The sequence below is a fragment of the Lontra canadensis genome, unplaced genomic scaffold (genome assembly GCF_010015895.1).
Source record: "Lontra canadensis isolate GAN:19392208 unplaced genomic scaffold, GSC_riverotter_1.0 scaffold68, whole genome shotgun sequence".
Taxonomy (NCBI): domain Eukaryota; kingdom Metazoa; phylum Chordata; class Mammalia; order Carnivora; family Mustelidae; genus Lontra; species Lontra canadensis.
In genome coordinates this window covers 9,657,656-9,679,882 of record NW_022631062.1, presented here as the reverse complement: position 1 = coordinate 9,679,882, position 22,227 = coordinate 9,657,656, and the positions used below count along the sequence as shown (strand labels likewise).

The window sequence follows — 22,227 nt, the reverse complement described above, 5'->3', positions numbered from 1 at the left end:
TTTAATGGAGCATAGAGACAAACCAACCAAATGCAATGTAGACACCTTGCTTAAATCTTTGTTTACGGAGAAGAAAAAAACATTTTTGAGACCTGGGGAAATCTGAGTATTGACTGGGTGTTAGATGATGGTAAGGAATTTTTTCTTATATTCTGTAAGATGCGATCATGGCACTGATGTTATTATTAGTTCTTTAAATCATTATCCATGAGAGCACGGTGGGCACTTGCTTTAAAATAATACAAAGCATGGAAATTTGGGAGAGGTAAAGAGTCAGATAAGGTGCCAGAGCTTTGATGCCTACTGAATCTGGATGATGAGCACACAGGATTTCAGGTAGACTATTCTCTGCTCTTGTGGATGTTTGAGAACATTAAGTAACGGTTATCAAAGATGGGGTACAATGTTGTTTATCGCTGGCAAGAGGCCAGCCATGAGGACCCAAAGGATAGCATTCAATGTCTCACCTAAATTTAAAAAAAAATACAACAGAAAAATTGCATTAAATGTATCAGTGCTTTTGTTTTAATCATTTTAGAAAATGAAAAATAACTCCAGTGTGTCCCTTATTCTGTTACGCAGGCTATGTGCACAATAGCACGTGTGTGTGTCAAATACTTTTGTACAAGAAAAGGAGCTGTCACTGTAATTAAACAAGAGTTCCATAAGATTACGCTGGACGAGGAAAAATCCATCCGTTATCCAGAACCTAGGGAAAGCATGAGACTCGGAGTTACCATGAGCAAATGAGTATGATTGGTAGAGGGAAGAATATAGAATTGTAATGGGTTTAACCACATTGTGTGCCCTGCTGTTAAAAAAAAAAAAAAATAGAAATGTGCTTTTCTCAATTACGTGTTCAAAAATATTACTGGAGATGAAGCTCTGTTTGGTTCCATATGTTTTGTCATGATCACTAGGGACGTTTTCTTTCCATGTTTACAGAAATGTCATGTCAGTTGTTGGAATCCCAACTGGACGGGAGGCTGGGCATACACGCCCATGAGCATCACATCACCTGCCCTGGCCTAGAATGGAGAGACCTCATCAAGCAAACCAAGAAAAATACACAAAAAGAAAGAGGGAAATGTTTTTGCAACCAAAAAAAACGGTGAAAAAATGAAGTTCTTTGGGGCTGCCTGGGTGGCTCAGTGGGTTAAAGCCTCTGCCTTCGGCTCAGGTCATGGTCTCAGGGTTCTGGGATCGAGTCCCGCATCGGGCTCTCTGCTAGGCAGGGAGCCTGCTTCCTCCTCCCTCTCTCTCTCTGTCTGCCTGCCTCTCTGCCTGCTTGTGATCTCTGTCAAGTAAATAAAATCTAAAAAAAAAAAAAAAAAGTTCTTTGTAAAAGCAAGATGTCAAAAAATAAAACGAAAAATTTCTAAAAAGCAAAATATCAACACACTAATGGGGCCTCTTTCTCAAAGTTTAACATCTTTTTTCTTTTTTTTTTTTTTAAGATTCTACATACTTATTTGAGAGACAGAGAGAGTAAAAGTAAGGGGAGAGGCAGAAGGAGAAGCAGATTCCACACTGAACAGGGAGCCCAATGCAGAATTCGATTCCAGGACCCTGGGTTTATGGCCTGAGCCGAAGGCAGACGGTTCACCGACGGAGCCATCCAGATGTCCCAAAGTTCAACGTCTTAAGTTCATGAATTGTTTGACGCTTTGTACAAAGCCACCATCATGCACTGAATCTTAAATCCACATACTAGATTCACTGCAGAGGAACACGGCTCCCCAAACTTATCCTCATGTGAATTTGTGAAATATTTTACATCTGGTGGGTATGAATGACTTCCAAACTATTATAGTTTATAAAAAAAAAAAAAAAAAAAGACGTACCATATACCATGTGCTACCAATAGGGGGCAGCCTCGACATTATAAACCCATTATTCTGCGTTAATAAGGTCTTCCTTCATAAGGTCATGGAAAACCACTTCATTTTTACGTGCTTTATTCTTAGAAAGGGTAATAGATGACATCCTATAGGGCAAAACCAGATTGAATTTAACTGCCTCACAAAGCATCCCTAGGATGGCCGCTTTCTTAAAAACCATCAGAGACATGAGTCACTTTGTGTAAAACTGCTCACCCACACAATCAAGTTTCTCATCAATGCAGATGTTTCCATAATACGAGAAATGCAATTATCACCTTAGCCAAGCCCACGTCATCAAAAAAAATTTTTTTTTCAGTTTTTATTTTTAAGTAATCTCCATACCCAGTGTGGGGCTCGAACTCATGTTCCAGAGACCAAGCCCTAAGCTGAGATCAAGAATTGGGATGCCTGGGGTGCCTGGGTGGCCTAGTGGGTTAAGAGTCTGGCTTCAGCTCAGGTCATGATCTCAGGATCCTGGGATGGAGACCCCATTGGGCTCCCAGCTCAGTTGTGAAGCTGCTTCTCCCTCTCCCTCTGCCCCAGCTTGTGTTCCCTCTCTTGCTGTGTCTGTCAAATAAATAAAAAAAAAATAATAATTATCATATGGTTTCACTTATTTGTGGAGCACAACAAATAGCATGGAGGACAAGGGGAGATGGAGAGGAGAAGGGAGTTGAGGGAAATTGGAAGGGAAGGTGAACCATGAGAGACTATGGACTCTGAAAAACAATCTGAGGGTTTTGAAGGGGCGGGGGGTGGGAGGTTGGGGGAACCAGGTGGTGGGTATTGGAGAGGACACGGATTGCATGGAGCACTGCGTGTGGGGCAAAAACAATGAATACTGTTACGTTGAAAAGAAATAAAAAAATTTTTAAAAATTAAATTAAAAAAATAAAATAAAATCTTAAAAAAAAAAAAAAGAGTTGGTTGCTTAACCCATGAGTCACCCAGGAATCCCTAAAACTTTTGTTTTTACTAAGTATCTCTACACGCAGTGTGGGGCTTAAAATCACAACCCCAAGATCAAAAGTCGCACGCTCCGTGGACTGAGCCAGCCTGGTACCTGGAACAGGTATATTTTCTAGATGGTCCTGTCCAGCATGGGAGCCACCAGCCGTATGTACTTTTGGAGCACTTACAATGTACTAAGGAATTAAGATTTTAACCTGCTCTTAATTTAAAATTACATTTAAAACCAATACTCGATGCAGTTATGGAGAAAGTTTCCGGTATTTTCGGAGAGCCTGGGCATGTGAGTCTTGTTTTTCCAGCTGTAAATATTATGGACATTCAATAAAAATGAAGTATTTCTGATGAAATTACTGGACCCTAATAGGGATGCAACATACATATAAAATGCACAAGGGATTTCAAGCAGCAGAAATTCATGTAAATCCTCTCAATTTTCATAGTGATTATATGCAGAAATACTTGTATCGGACCTATGCTGAATGAGGTAGGCTAGGTTATTAAATGTCTCCTTTCTTTTCTCAAGATTTTATTTTGAGGTCAGCTGTATGCCCAACCTGGGACTCCAACTCATAACCCTGTGCTGAAGACTTGCTCGTTCTACCAACTGAGCCCCCCATGTGCCCTGAAATATTTACTTTTTAAAACATGGCTTCGTGAAGAGTTTAAATCATACATGAGGTGTGTGTTGTGATTGCACAGGATGGCACTGCTCTACGGGTTAATTTTAGGAGCATAAATTACTCAGTGTGTTCAGGGGAACAGAACACGTGTCTTGAGCCTTTTCCGTGGAATATTTTAGGACGTGTAGGTGTAATGGTATCAGCAAAAGACAGCCCTGTCTCCCTCTGTCTCTGTCTGGGTGTGTGACTCTCTTCCCCACCTAATTGTACCAAGCGACCTATGAGCCAACTGTGGAATATAGGAAAGAAGACTCACATTTTAGTGGAGGGGAAAAAAAAATAATAACAACAACAACACAGCAAAATAATCCAAAAAACAAAAGAAACAAAAACTTAGAAAACTAAAGTGATGACGTGGTAAGTCTACACAGCGTATAAGACAGTTTGGACACCCATCTTTATGCCCTTCTTCCTGTTACTCATGTCTTTGGACTAAAAAATGAAGAATTCCATTCAAACCTTTCGACCCAAGACAAGCCCCCAGGGCTTCATGGGAACTCCGGGCTTCAATGCATGGGATTTACAATCTTAAATTTTCTGTGTATTCTCTATACAAAGGCCACACTGTTCCTAATGTAGGGAGACGTTCCCTATAGACCATGACACTGGAAGACCCGTGGACATCAACACTTATCAGCTTTGCATCAGCCTCACTGAAGCTGAAGGTTACGTATTTTAAATCACACACATTCGCTGGAAACATTCTCCCAGAGCCCGAGGGCAGTCTGGACTACTGGGCAAAGGACATGAAGAAGACGTTTTACGCCCCAACGCCGTTAAGATTTCATTTTATAGGACTATTCGTGAGGAGATCCACCAGGGCAAACGATGATGAGCACATCTGTTCCCGTGAGCCCAGGGTTACAAATTGACATTAGAGAATCCAGCTGACATAGAAATCCCGTGGGCACGGGGTATGAACCCTGCCCTCACTGATAGAGAAAAACAGTAAACGGATAATCTACTTGGTCAGCAAGAAGACTTTTTCAGTGTTTCATTACTCTAAGAAATAAAAACCCAGATGGGACATTATCTTAAAGTGACATATGCTGAATGAGGTAGGCTGTCTTATTAAAAGTCTCCTTTCTCTTCTCAAGATTTTATTTTGAGGTCAGCTGTATGCCCAACGTGGGACTCGAACTTACAACCCCATGATGAAGACTTGCGCACTCTACCGACTGAGTCCCCCAAGATGAGCCCGCCAAGATGACCTCGTGCATAATTTCTTCTTGTCAAAGATGGTGAAAGGATCATGTCCACCTCAGACCCCTCCCAAAAGGCAATGAGGAACAACAGGAAGAAGTTTTTTTTTTGTTTGTTTGTTTGTTTTTTAAGATATTATTTAACAGAGAGAGAGAGCTCACAAGTAGTCAGAGAGGCACACAGAGAGAGAGGGGAAAGCAGGCTCCGCGCTGAGCAATGAGCCTGATGCGGGACTCGATCCCAGGACCCTGAGACCATGACCTGAGCAGAAGGCAGAGGCTTAACCCACTGAGACACCCAAGCTCCCCAGGAAGAAGTTTTTAAAAAGCATAAAGCATGGGGCACCTGGGTGGCTTAGTTGGTTAATCAACTGCCTTTGGCTCAAGTCCTCATCCAGCGGTTCTGGGATCAAGCCCCAATTTGGACTACCTACTCAGAGAAGAATCTGTTTCCCTCTCTCTCAACCCTTCCCTCCCTCTCCTGTTCTCTGTCTTGCTCTCTGCCTCTAATAAATAAATAAACTCTTAAAAAAAAATAATAAGACATCAGGATTCAGAAGGGGCAAGCAGACAGCAGGACAAAATTTTGGAAGCTGTCCCAGGAGCTGGACCCCAAAAAATGGAACAAGCCAACCTGAGTGCTGGAAGGGGTCTTCTGCTAAGAGTGGAAATGAGCTGGGCGGGGAGGGGAGAGAGCTCCTTGACGCACAGCAAAAGCAGGTATACGATTCTGATAAAAAGAGGAAGTCATCTGAGCGACAGCACCGCACGCCTGCCAACGGCGATGATCAAAAAGGCGAGACAAGACCGGTGACAGCGAGGACGTGGAGGAAAGGGGAACGCTCACGACGTTGGTGGGAATGCAAACTGGTACAGCCAAAATGCGGACCACGGCTCGGAAGGTCCTCAAGACGCTGAAAAGGAAAGGACCCTATGACCAGCAACGGCACAGCTGGGTACTGACATGAAGCAAATGAAAACAGCACCGTAAAGACATCCTGGCACCTCCGTGCTCACCGCAGTGTTACCGACAGCAGCCAGGCCCTGGTAGAAACCCACGTGTCCACTGACAGGTGAACGGAGAAAGGAAACGTGGTCTACATGGACCAAGGGCTATTATTCGTCCTTGAAAAAGGACATCCCGCCATTTACAACCATGTGTAAGGACCTCCAGGCCATTATGTCGAGGAAGGTAAGTTGGACACCCAACAGGAGCGCACATCCCCATGGAACCCCAAAAAACAAGGCGCTTGGTGGGAATGGAGGGAGAATGGTGGCTTACTTGTCGACCAGCTTCTTGGCGAAGCCGAAGTCCGTGAGCTTGATGTGCCCCTCGCGGTCCAGCAGGATGTTCTCGGGCTTCAGGTCCCTGTAGACGATCTCCCGGGAGTGCAGGTACTCGATGGCGCAGACGATCTCCGCGGAGTAGAAGAGCCCCGTGCTGCTGGAGAAGCGGCCCCGGTTGCGCAGGTAGCTGAAGAGTTCGCCGCCGGGCACGAACTCCATGAGCATGTAGAGGAAGCGGTCGTCGTGGCACGTCCAGAACCTGCGGGGGGACAGCGGCAGTGCAGGAGTGAGCCCAACGGGCATTAATGATGTCCTCCACGCGGACCGTGGCGTCCACGCAGACCTCCGGACACTAAAATACGCAAGCGAGCGAATGTTAAAATCTGCTAGAGATAGAGGTTAACAGACGGCAGCAAAGAAACCAAGAAGGCTCCTGTGGGACTCGGTTGGTGAAGGGTCTGCCTTGGGCTCTGGTCATGATCTCAGCGTCCTAGAATGGAGCCTGTTTCTCCCTCAGCCCCTCCTATCAGCTTGGGTTCATGCTCTCTCTCAAATAAAGAAAATCTTGAAAAAAAAATCTCAGCCCATAGGCTGAATGGTTCACCCAAAGATGATGCGTGGAAGCCCTAATCTGTAGGACTTCAGAATGGGAGCATACGAGGGGATAAGGTCTTTGAAGAGGGGACGGAGGTAAAATGAGGTCAGCAGGATGGGCTCTGATGGCACAGGACTGGGGTCCTTATAAGAAGAGGAGATGAGGACAGACATGCACAGACAGATGACCCTGTGAAGACACAAGGAGCACAGGGTCTACACACCAAGAAGGAAAGTCTCAGGAGGAACCGTCCCTCGGCCCCGCGTGGATCCCAGACTCCCAGCCTCCAGGACTACAGGAGATAAATGTGTGTTGTTCAAGCCCCTCAGTCTATGGGGTTTGTTTGGGCAGCCCAAGCAAATTCATCCACATCTTAGGGAATCACCCCTGGTTCAGCAACTCAGCCCTGAAATCGGGACTGGAAATACCCAGACCGCCACCCAAACACCGGCCTGGGTAAGGCAGTGATTAGTAAAGTCCCAGAGAGTCAGAAGAGGTGCTTTGTCTTTGCAAAGGCACTCAGAGCTCTGTTACTGTCAGGAGAAGCGGTGGTGGGGAATGGAGGGGGGCGTGACAGAAGACGCCAGGTCCTGTCTGCTTTCAAGACGTCTTGGCCAAAGAAAACAGTAAAAAACACATTGCAGGGAGATCAGCGGTGATGGAGGAACAATATTTTCTCATACAGGAGACACGGGGAGAAGAGAAACGAGGTCAGCAACCATGCTCTGCACTGTTGAGAGGACTAGGAAGTCCCCCAGTAAAAGCCGCCCCATGGGATGGGGGATGCACAGGACGCTAACCATGGCCATGCTAGCCTGTCTATATCGTAAGGCTCCCGTTGGCGTCTTCTGGGATCAGGACAGTAGGGCTTCCCTGCAGAGTTGACTCCCCATGAGCTGTGTCTATCTGGCCTTCACCAAAAATACAATTATGCCCAGAGAACCGGCCATCCCTGCGGGAGGATGGTCATGGCACCTGCTCTACCAGAGGGTCTCACCTGCCGGGATGGGCATTTCAATAAAATAAAGTAAAATGGGGGGAGAGGGGGACAGCTTGCCACGACATGACGATTAACTCAAAGGGAAACCATAAAGGGGTAAGCCTATCCAGTGATCAGGACACGTGTGAGTTAAGGCAAGTTAATAAAAACATGACGAGCGAGAGAAAAAAAATCCCCATCACAGAAATGAAAAACTGTGCTCGGCTCAAGGAAAGCAGTTAAAAAAAGAATGTTTGATTTGCTAATCACGGTGTTTCCATGTATCGGCAAAACATGGGTCAGATGTACAAAAGGCTTTCAGGAAATGCACGTGGAAACCATTTGGGGTTGCTGTTTGGGAAGACATGTACCCACCAACGGGCTTTCTGCACAAATACCATCATCTCTCCAAGCTACTAACCGGCCGGAGGTCCCTGTTTTCAGTTACTGAAGGCTTTGCATCTGTGTCCTGCTTCCCCTTCTTGCTTCTGGCAGCTCCAAACGCTCAAGATTTGCGGTCTGGAGGCACGAACAGATACAGGAAGCAGGAACGCTGCTTTGGGGGTTTTGGTTGCTACTGCCACTTCCTGGAGAAATCTTTTACAGTTACACAGACTCTGTGACCAGCCACAGGCTTCCTACCATTTCAAGCCCAGAGGGGTGTTTCCTTTCTGCCCCATGCTCAGCTTCTTAATTAGTATGGCAGGAACATTTCCTTCCCACGACGCTTCCATATAAATGCCCAGTATTTCAAATGCATATGGCATCCACACTCTGCTCTCCTGGGGGAGCTTGGAATCCAACATCGACTTCACCACTTTGGTGGGGAACTATGTTCTAGGGTCCAAATAACACGGGAGTGGTGATCTTATAGAATGAACCTTTCTGGAGGCTGGGGAACGTTCCAGATTACTCCTGAAAAAGGGGAGTGCCAAACTGAGTTAGAACTGATCAGAAAAGGCCTCGTGTTCCAGAATTTGGGGGCAGCACGGAGCCCTGGAAATGACCCCCAATGGTCAAAACGAAGTCATAGCACTACCATCTTCCGCAGTTTTGTCGAATTTCACTGGAAAGGTAGGAAAATATGCAGAATCCTGTCTACCACTCAAATACATTAGGTGCATGCATGTGCTCACACACGCACACACACGCACACTCACCAATTAGCGTGCACTCATTTTCTGGATATATTCTACAGCCACTCCTACTGATCCACAGCCCAAATAATAATCTACTCAGATGCTTTCTCAACGCTTGAGAACAATGCATCAGCCATGTTGGAATGCAACCTAATTTCACCCTTGGAAGGCATGGGAGATAAGTCACCATGGGGGAGATGACAACGGGGACGGGGAGTGGGGATTAATCAACCAAATGGAATGCATTGATCCCTGAGACAGGATGGGTGGAGACCAGGAGATTCGGGCAGAAGCAGTGGGGCTGACGATCTCAGAGTCCATCAACTGGGCTCCAGAGGAGTTCAATCTCATCCACCGGTAGGTTTATATATATATATATAAATTGGGACCTGGTGTCTATTGTTCTGCTCCCAATTCCAAGATGTGTTGTTCTTCTCCCCACACCACTGAGCAATTCTGTGACACCAGCTGGGTGTCCTACAATTCAACTCCATTCTGGCGCCGTCTACACCTGGAGACAGCAGGAGATCTCACAGGGGAAGGGTGCACCCTTCAACACTCCCCCAGCACACATAATTCCGATGCCAATCACAGTCCAAGTCCTGTGTGTCTGGTAGAGCTGCTATAGGTTAGAGGTTCCAAACTCTCCTCCTTGGGCCCCAATAATCTGGCAGAGGGGCTCCTAGAGCTCAGGAAAACAGATTACTCACTGGGTCATGGGTTTACTATACAGAGATAAAACTTAGGAAAAGCCAGATGGTGGAGACGCAGAGCACCAGGTGTGGGGAAGGTTGAGAACCAGCCCATCTGTGTCTTCTCCAAGTGATCCACTCCCCCCAAATCTTCCCAAGCTCCCCATCCTGGAAGCTCCCAAACACTGTTCTTCTGTGGTTTCAGGGAAGCTTTAGGATGATTAAATGACCGACCATTGGGGATTAACTCAGCCTCTAGCCCGTCTGCCCCTATGCAAACGGACCAAGAATTCCAACCCTCCAATTATAGGATTGGTTCCCAGGCAACCAGCCTCTGCCCTAGGGTGTTTTCCAAAGTCATCTCCTTCACATAACAAAAGCGACCTTTGTCACTGTTATCATGGAGGAAATTCCAAGGGTTTTAAGAGCTCAGTGGCAGGGACAAAGACCAAACGTCTATAATCAGAATATCACAGTGACAAAAATCATAGACAAATGATTGAGTGGGGAGAACGAGCCCTATAGACATTTGTAGCCCATTTGTTGCACAAATCTCTCAATAAAATCCAACAAAGTGCCAACAACAACCCCAAAAAGGGCACTCTATCTGAAGAGGACAGCCAATCCTACGTACACACATCACAGTCCAGTGCCATCTGTCACCAGAATCCTTGAGAGTAAGTACAGCTTTCAAATAAAGGTACTCTGTGGAGACTCAAAAACTGAGACTATGGAAAAAAAAAATTTGTGGGGGCCCAGGCTCCCCTCCCTGTCTTTCCTCAAGTCCAATAAACATCCTAAGGGGGGAAAAAAATTCCACAGGCATCATTTCCTCAAATTTGCATGAATTAGACTTCTCTTATATGGAGAGAATGGGTAACATTGGGCATTATGAGTAAGAACCAAAATATTTTAGGAGATGCTGACGTTACTATTCCAAAAACATTGACAAGCATTAGGTCATCACTTGGGGCTTGTGGGAAGGGAGGAGGAGTCTGGGTGGCCCTACATGAATTCAAATCTGGTTTTAGAAATTGAGAAACAGTAATAAGGGCATCAGCCAAAGCATTGGTTAATTCATTCCCATTCTTTGTAGGACTTGGCCCCTTGTATGGAGTCTATAAACAACAAAACTCAAGGGCAAAAAGACATAAGCGGGTTTGTCACCAGTGGTAAGAGAGAAAGAGGCATTTGTGGATCTAAAGTTCAGTATGTATTAGGAGTCTTGCTTGAGCACTGTGGAACAACAACTCCTGAAACACAACTCTATCCACTTCCACATTCAACTTGCTCTTTTCTTCATTTACTAGGTAATTTCTTTTTTTAAAAAAGATTTTATAGATCCAAAAGAGAGAGAGAGAGGTATCACAAGTGGTAGGCAGCAGGTAGAGGGAGAAGCAGATACCCCACTGAGCAGGGAACCCAACATGGGATTCAAACCCAGGACCCTGGGATCATGACCTAAGCCGAAGGCAGACGCTTCATGGACTGAGCCACCCAGGCACCCTTACTGGGTAAATTCTGACCAAGGACTCACTGTGCACCAGGCAACAATCTGGATACAAAGCAATGGAAAGGGCAGGTCTAGTGTTGACGGTTTTGAGCCTTGCAGGCCAGTAACTGGGGAGCTGAGTGTAAATAGGAAACACAGGATGGCAGGAGGGAGTCAAGAGCGGGTGGAAGGGGGGACCCGCAGACAGGATGAATCTCTGGCAAAGGAGGCTATCCAATGGACATCCAAAAAGCCTGGAAACTGAGGCACAAGGCCAACGCTGGGACAACTCTGTGGCAAAGAGCTTGAATTCTATCATATGCACACAGGGAACCTCCCTCTCCCATGGGATTTGATTGCACAGAATTGCCCAGGTCAGTGCTCACGCCAAAAGGAAGCCCTAGCCTGGGATGTGGAGTGGACGCTCAGAAGAAAGAGGGATATGGGTGAGCTGTAGTAGTAGCTCACCCACACTACACTGTGTGTAGTAGCTTCTGCGAAGATGGCACTAAATTGGACAGATGTGGACGGATCTGGTGATGTGATTTACAACAGGGAAGGGCAGGATCCCAGGCTGGAGTATCCACAGAGGCAAAGAAGAGGATCCAAAATGGTGCCCGGGAGGCTGGAAGGGCCATTTGGGGAAATCAAAAGGAAGTACTGATTGGGGATAGGAGGCCAGGAGCAAAGTCAACAATTCATGTTTGGACAGAAGGACTCTCAATTGTCTGGGAGGCATCTGAGCAGGACAGGCCAGGAATGAGGAGGACTCCAACATCCAGCTCAGGGGGAAGCTGGGATGGAAGAAACAGCATGGCTTGGCTAGAATCATTAAGTCCAAAATTAGGAGCCAAGGGGCTCATGTGGGGATTTCTGGAGCACGTGCACACCCACATACACACCTGTCCCAATGGAAATGTCCCAAATGTGTCCTCCCAAAACCCCCCACAAGGGATCCCCACAAAGGTAAGATAGAAATAGAGAGAAGGGTGTGTATAATATATTGCGATAATGCCCAAACCCAGTGTGTGTGTTTGTGTGTGCACATGCACTTGAAGGACACAAAAGAAATCCATATCAGACTGCCCATGGGATGACCTGGTGATGAGGGAGGGTGGGAAGCAAATAAGAAAGCCCTGCGTGAGGCAACCTGAGGAAAAGAAAAACTGAAAAGCAAATCTTAAATCTCTCTACCAAGAGGAAGGAGATAGAATTAGAAACTGAAAATGCATTCAAGCAGTTAAAGCAGGGACTGGAACAGACACTCGTACACAGCAGGTTCCTAGCAGCATTATTTATGAGCCAGAATGTGGAAGCCATCCAAGTGTTCCTGGATGGATGATGGGTGGGTGGGTGGAAGGAAGGATGGATGGATGGATGGATAGATGGATGAATGTGTGGATGGATGGATGGATGGATGAATGGGTGATGGATGGATGGATGGATGGGTGGATAGAGGGATGGATGGATGGGTAAATGGAGGGATGGGTGGGTGGGCAGATGGAGGGATGGATGGATGGATGGATGGATGATGGATGGACGGATGGATGGATGGTTGATGGGTGGATGGATGGATGGGTGGATAGAGGGATGGATGGATGGGTAAATGGAGGGATGGGTGAATGAATGGATACATGGAGGGATGGATGGATGGGTGGATGAGGGGTGGATGGGTGGATGACTGGATGGGTGTATGAACGGGTGGGTGGATAACAGCATATGGTCCATGAATAGAATGGAATATGACTCAGCCGTGAAAAGGATGTTTCCTGCACCAGCTATGACGTGGATGGACCTTGAGGACATGGTGCCGAGTGACATGAGTGACACAAAAGGACACATCCTGCCTGATTCCATGTGTATGGGGTCCCTAGTGGAGTCCTATCCATAGAGACAGAAAGATGGTGGGGCGCCAGGGACTAGGAGACAGGGACAGGGAGCGACTGCTTCATGTGGACAGAGCTTCGGTTTGGAAAGATGGAAAGTTCTGGAGATGACAGTGGGGATGCAATAGCGTGAATGTGCGCGATGCTACTGAGCTGTGCACTTAAAGATAGGTAAAGTGGCCAACTGCTTGTTTAGGTGCATTTTACTGCAATGAGAAATTAAAATTTTTAAGTATATTCAAGAGTAGATGTGAACCTATGAAGAGCAAAAAAATGGGCTGTAGTTTACAGCGACAAGGAAGACACAGGACGTTCTGACTCTGGGCCCCCCGCCTGTCCCTGACCTCAGCTCAGAGAAGCGCCTTCCGCTGTTAACACTGACCACTGTGTTCTATGTGCAAAGTCTGTGGCAGGGCTCCTACCTGAAGGTGTTAACCGACCCAAAAGCCAAGCCTCGTTCATTTAAAGAGTCTATCGTGATGGCTTGTGATGCTGCAGAGGACTCCTGCCCTTAAATAAGAAGAGGAGACACCTCCTGTGGATGTCACCCTATCTGTTCTTGTTCAACTCTCCGTGCAACCTGAAGCTTTGGAAAGTTTCTTCTACTTTCTGACCTGTCACCATGGCAACCAGATCTTCCCCAAGGTGCCCTTGGCTTGCTCCATCCCCCATTCCAGGGTGTCCTCTGGCTCCTGACCCCAAGGGTCCCCTGCCTACCACCAATGCTTTTGATGGCCCCAGCTGGTGGCTGTGCGCCACTCTCTCTGGAGACAGCTACCTCTTGCCCCTCTGTAAACAGGCTCCACTTCACGTCCTACCCATGCTGCTGGGAGTATGCCATCCCCAGTATATTACTGGGCCAGGTGGGGACAGCGTGTCCTCCTCATGCTTCTGGAAACCCCCGCCCCCGGCAAGCACACAGGAGTCCAGCAAACGCACCCGGGCTCACACGTTCCCACCTGCACCCCCACGGCACGCAGACTGCCCTGTTTCCCATCCGCTTCTCCCCACTGCTCGCTGGCACAGATGCTGCCCTTCCAGCCACTCCCAGAACCTCCAAAACTCAAAGACACGTTGTCAGCATTTTTAAGCTTCAAATGGACAGAAGTGCATAGAGTCAAACAGGGTCTTCTTTCCCCTGTGACTACAAGGGCAACGAAGGAACAGCTTTGCCAACTACCTGACTGTGGACTAAGGGACACGGAGAGCAGACCCAAGCTGGTGGACACAGAGAGATCGTTGCTTTATGCAACATCAGCCCTAGCCTGGCTCTGCTCGCATGCAACGAGGCGCACCAGCTTAGGAACTGTGATGGGGTCCATAGGCTGGTCACCATGGACGCAGTGATGGAACTCCTGGCTCGGCGGCTAGGTCCAGAAAGGGAGAGTGGGACCCCATGCACGCCCACTTACTGTTTGCATCTCTGTCTTCAGCATTGGCTTTTTCAGCTGGTGCAGCTCCGTCCCCCCAAGAGATTGCTGAAAGTGCTCAGAGCTTGTGGGTGGTCACAAATGGGAAAGGACAGAAGTCCTGGCATCTAAGGGTGGAGACCAGGGACGCTACTCAGCGTCCTACAGTGCCTGGGATGCCCCACGTCACAGAGACATCCACCCCCAGATGTCAGGAGCACCCAGGCTGAGAAATTTGGAAGCAGCAACTTTCATCAGGTAAAGCCCGAGAGCTGGAACCCATGCTAAGAAGAGGTAAAGGTGGCCGGAGCCATGCAGGCGTGCGAATCATTCTTCTCATCCTGACAGAGATCACATCAGCACGACAAGCAGGCTTCCGGAATAGCCCTGGTGAAGCATGATCACCATCTACGACTGTCATTACCTGCACCGGAAGCCTGACTGATTCTGCCCCATGGCAAGCAGCACAGCACACCCGGAGCACACCAAGAGGACCCATGCCAAATGTCGCTGCTCGGCGGCCAGCGATAGTGGTCACACATCTTCGCCGCTCAGAAAGAGGGGCCACGGCCACCATCCACCAAGACCCAAGGTAAAGTCACTGGGCTCTGCTTTGAAAGCCCATCACCTCGTCAGGGTGGTGGAGGACACCTTAACAAAAGGCTCAAGGTGCCCATTTCCCAAAGAGCGGTCACCACATGGGAACAGCTGCTTGAAAGCAAAGCCATCTCCATCTCCAGAGTTTGCAAGCACACATGCAAACACTGAAGGGGAACAAGCTGCTGGTCAAGAAACACTATCCTACGTCCTTCAGAATGATGGGAACAACCAGTCACAAGCATCCAGGAGACACGTGGTTATTTTCTCATCTTGGGAAAAAAAAAAAAAGAAAACAAAACAAAAAAAACCAACCTGGCATGGTTAGGAGAAAGGAGAAACAAGAGAGGGCTGAGATGGGGGAGGGACTGGAGGCAGACACACAGCAGGACACAGGAGGTCGTCAGACAGAAGTGTGGGGGGTTGCAAGTTAGTTCCTGGGACAGGTGGACCTGTCCTTGACCTCCTGCAGCCCCTCTGAGTCAATGGGGCACTACAACCACGGTGCAGAGGGTTCGATAAAAAGATTGTGGCATCAACATAGTTGACCACGAGACGTCCAAGACAAGGCAGTGACAAGAATAAGCCCTTGTCACCCAGAGGTACACGGAAGGGGGCCTGAAAGACACCGCCCAGGGAGGGAAGATGGAGGAATCACCCTCCGTGAGGACAGAAGAGGATCAAACTACCCCGTCCTGCGAAAGTGTAAGCAAAGGCTTGAGAATCCACATGGACTTCCATGAGAACATGGTCCCTGGAGGGCAGAGATGGGAGGCTTGTGCAACAGGGTTTCTCGCCACACTGTTGCTCAAGATCTGGACACTGTGGTTGTAGGTAACGTGTCCTATTTCCTCATCCAGTCTGGGTGAGCAGCCCCCGACCTGTCCGCTACAGTCTGCACTTCAAATGCCCGATGAGGGAATGGCTCTGCTCTTCTGCTCAAGCTTTCTTGCTTTAAAAGGCCTTTGTGATGGCTACTTTAGTGGATCAATTCCGAGAGGCCCCGGTGCCCAGACATGTGATCTAGCAGGAATTTTGATGTTGCTGTATAGACATTTTTTTTTCCTGATGTGATTAACATGTACTGTCAACTGACATTAGGAGAAATACGTGATTCTCCATAAGATGGGTGGGCCTCATCTAATCAGCTGACAGCTTTAAGAGGAAAAAAGTGTGGGTGCCAGGGCAGGCCAGTTGGTTGAGTGTCTGCCTTCGGCTCAGGTCACGATCCCAGGGTGCTAGGATCAAGCCCCACGTCAGACTCCCTGCCCAGTGGGGAGTCTGCTTCTTCAACTCCCTCTTCCTCCCTCCCCAACTTGTGCTCTGTTGCTCCCTCTGTCAATAAATAAAATATTTTAAAAAAGAACAAAAAAGTGTGAGGTTTCCCATAGAAGAGGATATTTTGCCTCTGGATTTCACGGCTATATAAAAACTGTGCCTGAGTCAGCAGCTTCCCAGGTGGCTCTGCAGAGTTCAGATTCAAGACAGAAACATCAGCTCTTAACTTCGTTTCAAATCACTTGGCCAATCCCACGGATTTCAGACTTGGCAGCCCCTACAATCACGGGAGTCTGCTCCTGAAACTCCATCTCTTTGCTCTCCTTGTCTGGAGCGTGGTGTGTACTGTACCCAGGGTGTTCCCTCCCCATCCCTGCACTCGGCATCCTTGAGTTGGCACACCTGCCATGTGCTGACACTTTTCTGTGCAGACAGTGAGATCTGAACTCTGTGGCTTTGGGTTCTAGCAGGAGACAGGCAAGCAGGACACATGCTCACAGGAGAGACAGAGGAGGAGGGTCTGGGGAAGGTTCCTCTCTACATGTACATGGCATGCTACTGGCCTGAGTTGGAGGAGTGCGGGTAGGCTGTTAACTCTCCTACATTACACAGAGCAGCCCACCACAGAGAATGATCTGGCTCCCCGATGTCAACGGTGCCAAGGCAGAAAACCCTATTCTGGGGTCAAATGACTCTAGGATACCAGCAATTTCTAAGCCCCCAAAAGGGCAAGGAGCAGACCCCAGAGGCTGGTGTTTAGGCAGACCCCAAGCCTCTGTCTGGGGTGCAAAATCCAGATTTTGCACCCCAGAAAGTAAGTTACTCAGCTCTTCTAAAATTATCGCCATGGGCTGAGCTGGCCTTTGGAACGACTATATCCCCAAACAGAACATGCTCTCAAATGTGCATTTAATGAATCCCCTGACATCTTTGCAAAAATACTAGAGAAGTGGTTCCCATACTGAGCTCGGACAATGCCACTGGCGGACTTGCCAAGTCACTCAACCCCAACTTCAAAGCCCAAATAACCAGCTTGATACCCGGAATCAACAGCATTGCACGTGGCCTCAAGAAATGCAAGCAAAACCTGCTCCATATTATTAGTTTGGGAAGCAGGATGTTGGGTGAAGTGACCTCCATTCACAAGGCAAACTGCACAGCTGGGGGACTAAATACATTCTTCACTGATGGTCTTTCCCCACTAGTACGTGTCCCTCATCACTGGACACTCTGTGGCTCCCATCCAGAAACGTGGATCCCATCCAGAGCACGCTCTCCGTGCTACGTTCAGAGAATTTCCGGAGCCTGATTTCACTAGCTCAACTGATAACCAGTGTGTAGACACAGCTGGTCACTCCAGTGAGAACGCACAGAAAAAAGCAAGCGCTAGAAGAATATCGTAATATGGTCCACGTGCTCTGGGAGGTCTACTCTTGGCAAGTCACTAAGTAGTTGTTACAGCTGAATTATATCCCCTCCCCACAAATTCACATGTTGAAGCCCTAACTCCAGGACCTCAGAATGGGACCGTATTTGGATATGGGGTCTTTAAAGAGGGGATTACGGTATAATGAGGTCAGTAGGGTACATCATGATCCCACAGAACTCTCCCTCTGCCTCTTCCCGTGCTTGTGCTGTCTCTCTCTCAAATGAAAAAAATAAAATCTTAAAATCTTCTTAAAGAAAAAAAGAAAAAGAAGAGGGGATGACAAAACACGCACAGAGGGACGACCATGTAGGGACACAACGAGAACACAGGGTCTACACACCCAGGAGAGAGGCGTCAGGGGGAATCAGCCTCAGTCCAGCCTGGATCTCATACTCCCAGCCTCCAGGACTATGGGAAATAAATGTGTGTTGCTTAGGCCCCCTACTCCACGGTATTGAGTTATGGCACCCCCAATGGACAAACTCCTTTTCCATAATTTTTAGATAACGGTCACCTGGAAATGTATATCATTTCATATCACTTTACATCTTCAAAGGATCTGTTGTTGATAATAACTTCTCCAGAATCTGAGCATTTCAAGACAGCAGACACAACAACGTGCCTTGTTTTGTGCACTATCTCAGTACTGTGGGGGAGATAGAAGCCAAAAATGGACCAGAACTGGTAGACAGATTTTTAAATGAGGTCCTACCACATTTTGCCAAAACCTGTGAGGATAACCCCTCTGAGAAGACTATCAGATTGTTCCTCAAATTCCATGTTGATTTAATGATGAGGAGACATTCCTACTCCTCAACCACACCCTTCACTGAACTTGACATATGAGAAGACGACATTCGACTGTGACCTGCACTTCAGTTTTCGAATCACAAAGCCCATCCAGAGTCCATCATGTGTCAACACATGGTCGTTGTGTCTTCTCAACCATGAAGTGGTTGGCTTGAGACTCCCCGCCTTGGAAGGAACCCAAGACACGTGATGGCAATCTGGCAATATCATAACGGAGTCCAGGTCTCCCATAGAAGATACTTAAAACCCTAGTGAGCTAATGATCCTCCCTAGAATCACTACTTTAATTCCTCCAAGAGACACAACTAGATGCTTTCCTTAATTCCAGAGGAAGATCTAACACACTCCTTTTCCTAATGGCTGTTACACCGTGGACCGGATGGGAGAATTCACACGTGGTGAGCGAGCAATGCTGAGTCCCCGAATCACTGGCTATTTCTGTTTCCAGGACTTGAAACCCTGAGACGCACCTGACCCTTCTTTATCGGGACAAGATCACCCGCAGCTCCATAAAAGGAAAGTAAAACCAAAAAAAAATTTCAGCCTATTCATTTCTCCTCCTCATTAAATATGCAACAGAGTTGGGACTCTGGGCAACACACTGCTTTGGGCTTAGAGGATTGGGGGCTGGGGCAGCTGTGCATTTACAGCCGTCCTTCTCAGGGTCTGCGTGCCCAGGAGAGGTTCCAGAGCTGTGACCGAGGGCTGTCTCTGTGTGAGGACAGGCGTATCAGAGAAGACAGAAAGGGGTTGGTCCAATGGGAGGGATGCTTGGTGCGGAGACACACAGAAAGGAGGCACTGCCGGGGAGGGGTGGCCCCCCAGAGACAGGGAACGACCACAAGGAGGGCACCGGCCCCCTTCTACTGCAGGTGGCTTTCCGAGATGGGACGACAGGTAGCAGGGTGGAGGGAAAGAGATAGCAAGCAGAAGGTAAACCCAGAGGTCAGTCCACGATAAGCCCTTGGTGGCTGAGGTCAGATTCCAGGGTCACTATTCCCCGTGGATCTGTACATACCAACGAAGGTCACCATACAGGCATCTGGGGAGGGTCACCATGGCTGGAAGATGAAGAATGCCTTGGAAGGAAGGAAAGAAGGAAGGAAGGATGCTAGGGCAACACCAGGTTGGGAATGAAAAGGGACAAGAAGACAATGGCAGAGGGGAGACATGGACCCCGGTTGGAAGGCACCCACACCGTGGATGGGGAAAGAGAGCCCTATCTGTGCCTCCCATCTCTGGCACCTGGGTGCAGAATGGTCTTATCCTGTACTAGGAAACAGTGTCGGAGGACTGGGACTTATTTGTTCAGTGAGGGGTACCCTCAACTGGACACATCTGTGGTGCATCTAAATGGAGATACAGTCGTCCTCGAGAAACCCAAGGAGTGGCCTGCATGAATGAGGCTGAACTGGTGATGGTGACCCAGAAGGGGATGAGGGGAATGGAGTGTCTGGTGGGACCACCCACACTCCTACTGCTCACCCGGGATGGGAGCAAGGCCGAGGCAGAGCCAGCTGTGACCTCACTCCGTGCACCCACCCCCGGCCTGGCATCTCAGAGAGGGTGAGGACCCAGAGAAGGCAGTGGGGAGGGACTCACAGCTTGACCAGGAAGGGGTGGCTGACTTCCTTCAGCACCGACTTTTCGTTGTGTACATGTTGCTCCTGCTTTAGGCGGATGACGTCCGGGATGCTCATGACCTTCAGAGCAAAGAAATGCTTGGCCGTCTTGTCCTTGACCAGCTGCACCCGTCCAAATGTCCCGGTGCCTGGAGGGGAAGACAACACACCAGGCTGCATCAGGACCTTAAGAGAATCCATCAGCTTCTACAGCTCCCAACCGTGGTATATGGCGGGTGAGAGTATTTCCAAGAAGCTCCATTCTGGAGCTTTCAGGTGAGGGCATGTACGACACACACGTTGACAAAGATATATCAAAGGCAGGTTGACAAAGACCTGCCTCGGAAATGTTCTTGAATTAGAGGGACAGCCGGCCATCCCCTCTACATATGGGCCACTGTGGAGACTACGCGCATACGCACACACTCATACAGGACAGTTGGGATGCAGAAGTGTGGTAAAGACGTGTTGTGGCATTTCTCTTTGGGATTTCTAGATAAAGGCAAAGGTATCAGGCACGCGACGCTCATGAAGAAGGTTCTTGAACACGTTAATTAATGCCTGCTCAAAGCATTTGGTCTTTATTTTAGAATTTGCTAAGGACTGGAAAATGGAATAGATACCAACATGATATGGGAAAAGATGGCTACTTGGATAGGATATAAAGGGAGAGAGGGCTGAGATTGGGGTGAAATTTTAAAATACAACTATGCGAGGAAATCCAACACTCTTTTGTATCCTGGTGGGACATTTCCAACCCAAATGCACCTTCTTTCTCCACCATCAGGTTGTCCTGTTCCTCTGAGCCTCAGTGTGGGGCATGGTGTCCAACTGTCATACTGGTGGGCAACCACTTAATGCAAACATGAGATCAAAGATCCAAAGGAATTCTTTCTGTGACTAGAGCAAAGGTAAAGTAGAGGGGCAGAAAAATGGAAATTGGTACGTGTGAGCGTCGGGATCCCGGGTGCCCAGTGAGCTTATTCATGTTGGCTGGGTTCTCCATCACCGTGTGTCTAAGCAACGAGGCACGGGAAGGGGTCTTCCCGGGGGAAGAAAGCATGGGAAACAGTGAACAGGATGGATCTCTGGGTAGAAAAATGGCAATTAACCTAAGAGGGAGAAAGGAACCAGGAAGATCTGTGGGGAAGACAAAGGACGCTCTCCTCCCTCCCAACACAACCACATGGCGGAGGACATCCTTTCCTCTTGCACAGGGTTTGGACCTACATACGGTAACATGAGCAAGAGCATGGAGTCACACTCAAGCAAAAACATTTTGTTTTAGCGTTTTCTATAAATGAGAATTGCCGGGCTGTGAAATAAATCTCGCCTCCTTGGTGGCGGGGAGGGGCGGGGCCCATGATGAGTAACCTTGGCTTTTAGGCAAAGTTTCCGATCATGAATATTTTACCCTAGGAGGAGCAGAGAGGGAGCGGTGAAAACCCAGGAAAGCAAGTGTTGTGAAAGAAGCAGCAAATGATGAGGCGTGTGCTCCCTGGAAGGTCACTGGGAAGTGAACACAGAACTGAAACAGGGTATGGCAGTCGAGTGGGGTGAGATGCTGGGGAATCGAGTCCCACATGGGAGGTGGGGTGGGGCGGGCTATGGTGGGGGAGGCTATGAAGAGGATGCAGCAGCAAAGCTTAGGGGTCTTTAGGCAGACACGGAGGTTTCCGTTGGGCTAGGTGCACACAGTTGGGGACACCAGCACCTGCTGAAAGGTTTGCCCTTTATTTGATCTGCGAACTGGGGCAAACACATGAATCCTTGGGCTGCTACGGTCCCTCTCTCCAACAGGACAAAGCATAGCGCAACCTGTAAGTCCTGCCATGTTGTCACATTTTTGTGGTAGAAAGAAGGCCATGTGGCTTCCCCCTCCTTTCTCTCTCCTGTACCATTCCTCCTGATCACCTTTCTCCACCACCCCCGGGGAAGGAGCCCCTTCATCACTGGGTTGCATTTACTAGATCATATTTTGCATTTTCAGCCCTAGTGTCTGACCTGCATCTGGACGTTCCCTGTGCCTACGTGAAAGACAACACCAACTATGACTCAGATTTTTCCACAGCAACGTGGAAACAACAATGCTGTAGGCAACGTCTTTCGAGCTCTGTCTGAGCAGGGTCAGTTGAAAGCACACAGAACTCCAAACGGGTTACTAATGCACTCAGGCAGCCGGAGCCTGAGCTACTCTGGGGGATGCGGGAGTCCCTGGACGCCACCATCAGGTGACCGGACCACACAGGACAGGAGTCTCGTTCAAGGTGGATGA

The 22,227-nt window shown here is 48.3% G+C and overlaps 1 protein-coding gene across 3 annotated transcripts in view; it reads right to left on the bottom strand.

Annotated features, from left to right (window-relative positions):
* The window catches only part of PRKX (protein kinase X-linked), a 73,910-nt gene that overhangs the window by 25,928 nt on the left and 25,755 nt on the right, over positions 1-22,227 (bottom strand). For all 3 annotated transcript variants that reach the window (XM_032880237.1, XM_032880235.1, XM_032880236.1), the window contains exons 2-3: positions 19,933-20,101; positions 6,020-6,283 (exon numbers count right to left, since the gene is read on the bottom strand). In XM_032880237.1, coding sequence (XP_032736128.1) covers positions 6,020-6,283; positions 19,933-20,101 — 433 coding nt within the window. The remainder of the gene's footprint in view (positions 1-6,019; positions 6,284-19,932; positions 20,102-22,227) is intronic.